Raw genomic sequence first — 8,886 nt, forward strand, 5'->3', positions numbered from 1 at the left:
AAAACCTGTGTTTTCGACATTTTTCAGCAGGTGCATTTTCCTTCGTAATTTCTCTCCTGTTGATCCCACGCTCTTTTCGCTGCGTTTTCTGAGTTCCTGGGGGTCCAATTAGTCAGGTAAGGGTCATACAAAACGAATCTGAGACCCAAAATTTTTCGTCCAAAAATGAAGAAAAAGTAAGGCTAACCCCTTTGCATTTTTGGCGAAAATTTTCGCGATTTTGAAAAGTGCTGGAATAAATTAATTGCGGCGCTATTCGGACGTAATTTTGCAGGAGAAATCGATTGGGCGTAGTCCCAATACGCTGCGATCAACGCATCAAAAGTTACAGCCAAAAAACGAAAACCTGTGTTTTCGACATTTTTCAGCAGGTGCATTTTCCTTCGTAATTTCTCTCCTGTTGATCCCACGCTCTTTTCGCTGCGTTTTCTGAGTTCCTGGGGGTCCAATTAGTCAGGTAAGGGTCATACAAAACGAATCTGAGACCCAAAATTTTTCGTCCAAAAATGACGAAAAAGTAAGGCTAACCCCTTTGCATTTTTGGCGAAAATTCTCGCGATTTTGAAAAGTGCTGGAATAAATTAATTGCGGCGCTATTCGGACGTAATTTTGCCAGAGAAATCGATTGGGCGTAGTCCCAATACGCTGCGATCAACGCATCAAAAGTTACAGCCGAAAAACGAAAACCTGTGTTTTCGACATTTTTCAGCAGGTGCATTTTCCTTCGTAATTTCTCTCCTGTTGATCCCACGCTCTTTTCGCTGCGTTTTCTGAGTTCCTGGGGGTCCAATTAGTCAGGTAAGGGTCATACAAAACGAATCTGAGACCCAAAATTTTTTGTCCAAAAATGAAGAAAAAGTAAGGCTAACCCCTTTGCATTTTTGGCGAAAATTTTCGCGATTTTGAAAAGTGCTGGAATAAATTAATTGCGGCGCTATTCGGACGTAATTTTGCAGGAGAAATCGATTGGGCGTAGTCCCAATACGCTGCGATCAACGCATCAAAAGTTACAGCCAAAAAACGAAAACCTGTGTTTTCGACATTTTTCAGCAGGTGCATTTTCCTTCGTAATTTCTCTCCTGTTGACCCCACGCTCTTTCCGCTGCGTTTTCTGAGTTCCTGGGGGTCCAATTAGTCAGGAAAGGGTCACACAAAACGAATCTGAGACCCAAAATTTTTCGTCGAAAAATGAAGAAAAAGTAAGGCTAACCCCTTTGCATTTTTGGCGAAAATTTTCGCGATTTTGAAAAGTGCTGGAATAAATTAATTGCGGCGCTATTCGGACGTAATTTTGCCAGAGAAATCGATTGGGCGTAGTTCCAATACGCTGCGATCAACGCATCAAAAGTTACAGCCAAAAAACGAAAACCTGTGTTTTCGACATTTTTCAGCAGGTGCATTTTTCTTCGTAATTTCTCTCCTGTTGATCCCACGCTCTTTTCGCTGCGTTTTCTGAGTTCCTGGGGGTCCAATTAGTCAGGTAAGGGTCATACAAAACGAATCTGAGACCCAAAATTTTTCGTCGAAAAATGAAGAAAAAGTAAGGCTAACCCCTTTGCATTTTTGGCAAAAATTCTCGCGATTTCGAAAAGTGCTGGAATAAATTGATTGCGGCGCTATTCGGACGTAATTTTGCAGGAGAAATCGATTGGGCGTAGTCCCAATACGCTGCGATCAACGCATCAAAAGTTACAGCCAAAAAACGAAAACCTGTGTTTTCGACATTTTTCAGCAGGTGCATTTTCCTTCGTAATTTCTCTCCTGTTGATCCCACGCTCTTTCCGCTGCGTTTTCTGAGTTCCTGGGGGTCCAATTAGTCAGGAAAGGGTCATACAAAACGAATCTGAGACCCAAAATTTTTTTGTCGAAAAATGACGAAAAAGTAAGGCTAACCCCTTTGCATTTTTGGCGAAAATTTTCGCGATTTTGAAAAGTGCTGGAATAAATTGATTGCGGCGCTATTCGGGCGTAATTTTGCAGGAGAAATCGATTGGGCGTAGTCCCAATACGCTGCGATCAACGCATCAAAAGTGACAGCCAAAAAACGAAAACCTGTGTTTTCGACATTTTTCAGCAGGTGCATTTTCCTTCGTAATTTCTCTCCTGTTGATCCCACGCTCTTTTCGCTGCGTTTTCTGAGTTCCTGGGGGTCCAATTAGTCAGGAAAGGGTCATACAAAACGAATCTGAGACCCAAAATTTTTTGTCGAAAAATGAAGAAAAAGTAAGGCTAACCCCTTTGCATTTTTGGCGAAAATTTTCTCGATTTTGAAAAGCGCTGGAATAAATTGATTGCGGCGCTATTCGGGCGTAATTTTGCAGGAGAAATCGATTGGGCGTAGTCCCAATACGCTGCGATCAACGCATCAAAAGTGACAGCCAAAAAACGAAAACCTGTGTTTTCGACATTTTTCAGCAGGTGCATTTTCCTTCGTAATTTCTCTCCTGTTGATCCCACGCTCTTTTCGCTGCGTTTTCTGAGTTCCTGGGGGTCCAATTAGTCAGGAAAGGGTCATACAAAACGAATCTGAGACCCAAAATTTTTTGTCGAAAAATGAAGAAAAAGTAAGGCTAACCCCTTTGCATTTTTGGCGAAAATTTTCTCGATTTTGAAAAGCGCTGGAATAAATTGATTGCGGCGCTATTCGGGCGTAATTTTGCAGGAGAAATCGATTGGGCGTAGTCCCAATACGCTGCGATCAACGCATCAAAAGTGACAGCCAAAAAACGAAAACCTGTGTTTTCGACATTTTTCAGCAGGTGCATTTTCCTTCGTAATTTCTCTCCTGTTGATCCCACGCTCTTTTCGCTGCGTTTTCTGAGTTCCTGGGGGTCCAATTAGTCAGGTAAGGGTCATACAAAACGAATCTGAGACTCAAAATTTTTTGTCGAAAAATGACGAAAAAGTAAGGCTAACCCCTTTGCATTTTTGGCGAAAATTTTCGCGATTTTGAAAAGTGCTGGAATAAATTAATTGCGGCGCTATTCGGACGTAATTTTGCCAGAGAAATCGATTGGGCGTGGTTCCAATACGCTGTGATCGACGCATCAAAAGTCACAGCCAAAAAACGAAGTATTCAGTTTGACATTTCGCTGCTGTTGGTGTCTTGCTTTTATCGCCGCGTATCCTGAGTTTCTGAGGGTTCAATCAGTCAGGAAAGACTCATCCGAAATGAATTAGAGACAAAGATTTCTCGCCACACAAAACATTACGGCTAATTTATTAGCATTCCTGGTGAAATTTTCACCATCATGAGAAGTTCGTGAATCAATTCCTAGTAGCGTTATATGGATGTGATTATTCAAGACGAATCGATTATACGCAGCAACTTCTCGCTACGAACAGTGGTTGACAATTATCACAGCTTCAACATCAAACGATTTGGGGCTTTCAATTGTTTGGGAATTGCAATTTACAAATCCAGTGTTACTAAGCTTCAGTATCAGTTTATTGAAATACATATGTCACTATTTCTAGTACAAGTGTGCCAGTGTAATTGTATAGTATTCGAACAAGTTGCAGAACAGTATTGACGAGTCATAGACGAATTGAAACGTATCAACACTGATTGATCATCACACAAGTAATCCGACTAATATACGGGAAAATGAAATGCACTCAACATTATCTTATTATCATATGAAAAATGTCACCCTAGATAGTCACATTTCACTTTTTGCATACACTTCAAGTTCTGGCCTGCGTGTCAGTGCAATATAACTTAGTAGGACACGTTGCGGATGACTTCGTATTTTTACTATTACATCTAACCCATGTAGTAATGAACGAATTTCTTTTCATTATTCTTGTAATTGCGGATCAAGTTTGCATTCTCTCTACACAACACATCATTTCGCATGTGTTAGTAATTGTGTCCATTTCGATCTTCTGTTCATGACGTCTCAATTGTGTCACAGCTAGACTTTGCACATGACATCAGTAAATAAGTATGCATTCAGGTTATCACAACACTATCAATAATATTTATAGAATTACAATTTGCAAAATACAATCGTAAGTAAGATAGGACACCTTCGTATAGTACAAGAACGTCCTACTGAGATTTGATATCCAGGGACCCTTTTCCGCTAATTATCGTCCGAAAGCCCTTAACAATAATGTTCAATTAAAATTTTTGTGCACCCAATAACCAGGATTGAGTCATAATGAACAGAATATCATCGACAAGCTAGCTTACGGTGTTTCTTCAAACTGATATAATTATAATAATAAATAGATGTAAGCCGTAAATTTGATGAACGGCATCCATTATATAATGTAATTAATTATTAAGATATTGTATCAATAAGTTCCTCCGTTACAGTCACAGAATTTCATAAACTAACTAGCACTCATACAACAATCTAATCTAATGTTCTGATACAAAGGTGTCTGTTGTTAGTTGTTTCAGGTATCGTATGATCCGTTTTAATCTCAACGTATAATTAATCAATCAGCAAATGACACATAAGGAAAGAAAAAACCATAATCGTTCAACATACATGGCAACAATTTTTATTATTATACCCATCGTAATTCAAACCACTGCAAGTGGGAAAGAAGAAAATAAAAAAAAAAAACAAAAAAAAAAAAATAAATAAAAACAGCATCGAAATAGTAAAATGACGTCGTCGGTATCATAACATCATCAGTATAAAAAACCGGGGTAACAAATGACGCCCAACTCGATGATAAGTGACAAGCCATAAGTGGCTAGATCGTGGTTGGTACGGTGATAAAGATGGTAAGCGTTGACGATCAAGGGCCCGACAACGCCTAGTACCGGTATCCCTTGTACTCTAGCGAGTCCCCCAACTGCGAGGCCTGATGAAGACTGGCGGGATGATGTCCAGCCACAGCGCTGGCCGCGCTTGCAGCGTGTGCCGCAGCCGCGGCTGCGTTGTTCTGCGCGGTCTGAGCCGCCGCCGCAGCCTTGTTCGCCGCGGATTGCGTAGCGTCGAAATCCACCCTGGAAGCGTGGAGCTGTTCGTCAATGGTCTCAGCGCGCGCCTTGGCCTGACCTACCATCGCGGTCTGGGCGGCAAGCTCGGCCGCAGCTTCAGCCGCGGCCTGAGCCGCGTGATCGGCCGTGGCCTGGGCGGCGTTCAGAGCGGCCGTGATCACTTGGACCTGATGCATGGCCTGCTGGGCGGTGTTCTGGGCGGCAGTGGCGGCACGCTGAGCCTGCTGAAGCTGCATTTTCTCCCCCTCAACGGCGACGTGGGCGTCCCTCGACTGCTGTTCCAGGCCCAGGAGGATTATCTGCTTTCCAGCGAGCGCGGCCGCCGCTGTGGCCGCCGATTGGGCCGCCGCTTGGGCCAGCGTGTTCTTCGCCACGTAAGCCGCTTGCCCGGCTGCGCTATGCTGGTTCGCGACTTGGTTGTGCGCCTGGTCCGCCGCCCCCTGAGCTATGCTGACCAAACCACCCCCTGAACTGTAACCCACGTGGCCGTGGCCGTGCCCGTGTCCATGGCCGTGCCCGTGCCCGTGGCTGGCGGCCACTGCAGCGTCCGAGTAGTGTGAGGCTGATGGCTCGCTTCCGTAATCGTATTCGTAGGCCTCTGCCTCAAGCTGATCGGCCTCCAACTGCTGCTGTCGTTTGCTCGGACCGCTGAGAGCCATGCCGATCACGCACGCGATCACCAGGAAGACCTTCATCTTGAGGGATATGGGACTGCTGAGCTGTGGACAGAACCGATTTCGTTAGTGAAAATGTTCCATGGAATGAATCCATCTGATTCGTTTCAATTTCCGACGGGATCCATAGGAATTTGGAACGGATTCAGATGGATTCTATGGACATACTATGAAAATTTTCGATTGGGATCAATGTTCGGGAAATTGGCAAATGATGGGAAATGAACTTGATAGTCTCGTCTCTGCATTACCGATCTACTTCCTACAAAGACGCCACAAGTGTCACCGCAAATGACGAATGACCAATCATCCGTGTCCAACTGCAGAAGAGTTATTGGCCAGTGCTTGATAATTTAGGGTTCCGAATTCAGTTTACAATCAGATTGTTTTTATGCGCCAGTGGGATCTGCTTCATGCACCGCGATCAATGACGGTCGGTCGATCCTTCTCGCCGGATATTGTAATTGCCCGAAACGCGAATTGTTCTGTTGAAATTGAAAGAAAGGCATTTCGTAAAAGAAACTTTCCCGCCCGTGAGATCGGCGCGACAAAACTATGCAAGCGGGGGACTCGATCGCCATGGTAGATTGACCCCCGGGAAATCGGTTTGTTGTATAAGCGTGGATAATCGGGACAAAACGCACGGAGCTGCATCACTCCTTTTTTATTTAACGTTTGGCAACGCGAATCGGTACCACCGCGGGAATCTTGGTACTTGATTTCAGCTGCTTTATCACTGCATCGAATTCGAGACGGACAAAAAAAAAGATAGAAATCGTAAACAGTAGAACAAATGCAATTATCGCATTTGAAAGCTTTGGAAATGAAAAAAAGAAAATACTGTTATCAAAATTTTACCATCTCACAAGGTTCAGTCTTAAACCTATAAAACAAAAAAAAAAAAACAAAAGAATTTTATTGCCAAGAAATGAAAATATGCAACAATTTTACACTCTATAGGAAGAAAATTGAGTATAACTTGAGCATAAAAAATTTTTTATTCGTCAAAGATGATTCCAAAATTTGTATTAATTGTAAGAGGGATAGAATTTATCAGTAAATTTCAAGCATTATGCAGTAAATTGTCGTGAATTGAATTCAAAAGCGACGCAATTACGTGTCGACATGGCTTACGCCAGTCGATTACTCAACGATTTCTTTTCAAACTTCTTTTCCAGAACCGTCCCAAAGCAATTTCTCTCGTTTTGTCGCGTTGCACGATTAAGCAGCGGTCCGAGTATGAGCAAAAACATTGACCCGGTAACCGGGGATTGTTCGCAGAATAGTTGAAGCTTTGATTGATCGTTAGATTATCCTGCAGCAGATTTTAAGACCGCGATAAGGAAAATCAGGCTCTCACAGTATAATCGGAGAAAAAAAATGAAGAGGAAGCCACCGAGCGAATAATGGAATCGGTAAATGAACAGAGACCGGAAAAACCATTAGAACTACTGTTCGAGTACATTGAGCTGCCGATCACAGCATTATATTCCATAGCATGGACTTTCACCTTCGTTTCTGCGCGTATTATTTTTACCTACGTAGAATGTCGCGCTCTATATAATTGGTAAAAATTTGGTAACACGCCTTCGTTTGTTGAAACTTAACATTCATTCCACTCGGTCGCGCTCCATAAGCCACATAAAAAATACCCATTGGCCAATCCCCCCGAGTGCACGCGCCGCGAACGGCAAACGGACTGTACGAGTCAGCCGGAGAACGCAGGTGCAAATAAAGTGTGCATGCCCGTTTACCTACAACCGCCTTGGAACATTTACTTTACTCCTATAACAACCCGCCAATGGACCACCTTTCAAATGCACTTTGAAAAACTGGCCTGGCTTGGCCTGCATTCCCTCAATGCCTCGAGTTTGCAGTCAACGTCTTGTCCTCTTTCAAGGTGTCCCCACGTTTAAACCTGACGCTGTGCCACCCTTGGGAAAGATAATCGAACCCGGAATTCATTGCGCGATTTAACATTCAAACGAGAAGGCGTGAATGAACTTGGACAAAATTACATCTTGACCGACATTGCGGATACTCGAAATCAGATTTAAGGAACGCGAGGTGGCTTCCAAGCGAAACGTCGTACCGACTTTGTCGAAGATTGAGATTGCGGGGCTACTCGAAAACCGAAGATATACTTACGGTTAACCACACTCGATGCTAGCTTGGTAAATGGAGCTGTCTTTGCTCCGGAAGAGGGCTGAGAACTGATGCTTGTGCACTCGGGAATCGGACCTCTTATACCTCCCGGCTTGGTCAGTGCTGCCTGGTCCATGCGATACAGACGTCTTGTGTTCCCCCTTCAATATCGGGGAGGGAGGTGGTGACCAAGGGAAGGGAGGTCAGTTTGTGATCCAAGATTAATCGACTTTTCGTCGATCTCGAACCGTGTCATTCTTTCCAACTTACGAAATCCGGGGGTGCTGGTCCCTGAGACGATCCACGTCATGTTATGAATTTTTGACTATCCGTTTTCCCCAAATTCAAAATAAGTCTTACGATCTTAGAATCTTATCAATTTGCACGGTGTTCGCAGTACCGAAATATGTCAATGGCTCGTGATATCTAGACTACGTTTCATCATTTTAACTGACCTATCCGATCGTGTTTTGTGAATACCGATAATTCCGCGAGTAAATTTTCGCAACGTACTTGTCTGGAATGGAATGATTAATCCTGTCGTCGAAATGAACTCATTTTCAAATCGATCCAACCGAGTATCAACTGACCGCGAAAACAATGAAATCGATTGGCGATTTGAGGATATATTTCTTTTTTCATTGGGTGTTCAAACGAAAACCAGATCATTGAAGGCAAAAAGAATTCGAAAAGAATGGACAAAAAATATCGGTAGACCCTGACCACCTGACAGATATCTCATAACGGAGCATTCCTGCAAGGAGCTTGAGAAATAATTCGTCGATGTAAATGAAACAATTACACCGTGGCTACGAACTGGTGGGTATAATATTATACGTGTTCAAGTACCTGGAGAGGCAAGGTTAGGTAATCTGATTGAAAAATTGTGCAACAGTTGACAAATATTATCAACGTTTGCATAATATAAAGATATATGCTTGTATGTGTCTGAGCTTGTGCCTACTAGAAATAAAAGTCCTATTGTGTTTCGGGTAAAAATGCATCGTCACGCCTGATTCGAGCCTAAAGAATCGACTCGTAAATATTTGACCGACAACATTTCTATTTTGGAATAATATCGAATTGTAGATTTACGTTTATTTC

General features: G+C 43.0%; 1 protein-coding gene across 1 annotated transcript; it reads right to left on the minus strand.

Annotated features, from left to right (window-relative positions):
• Positions 1-4,492: 4,492 nt before the first annotated feature.
• On the minus strand, positions 4,493-8,073 carry LOC138190303 (antifreeze protein Maxi). Its single transcript, XM_046634923.2, has 2 exons — positions 7,786-8,073; positions 4,493-5,682 (listed from the first exon to the last, which is right to left on the minus strand). Exon 2 carries the CDS (start codon positions 5,656-5,658, stop codon positions 4,777-4,779), a length of 882 nt encoding a protein of 293 aa, XP_046490879.1. The 5' UTR covers positions 5,659-5,682; positions 7,786-8,073; the 3' UTR covers positions 4,493-4,776.
• Positions 8,074-8,886: the final 813 nt, after the last annotated feature.

Source organism: Neodiprion pinetum, chromosome 7, assembly GCF_021155775.2.
Source record: "Neodiprion pinetum isolate iyNeoPine1 chromosome 7, iyNeoPine1.2, whole genome shotgun sequence".
Lineage (NCBI taxonomy): Eukaryota > Metazoa > Arthropoda > Insecta > Hymenoptera > Diprionidae > Neodiprion > Neodiprion pinetum.

Excerpts from the sequence above, each read along its gene's own strand:
- LOC138190303 (XM_046634923.2), bottom strand. The coding sequence starts at position 5,658 with ATGAAGGTCTTCCTGGTGATCGCGTGCGTGATCGGCATGGCTCTCAGC.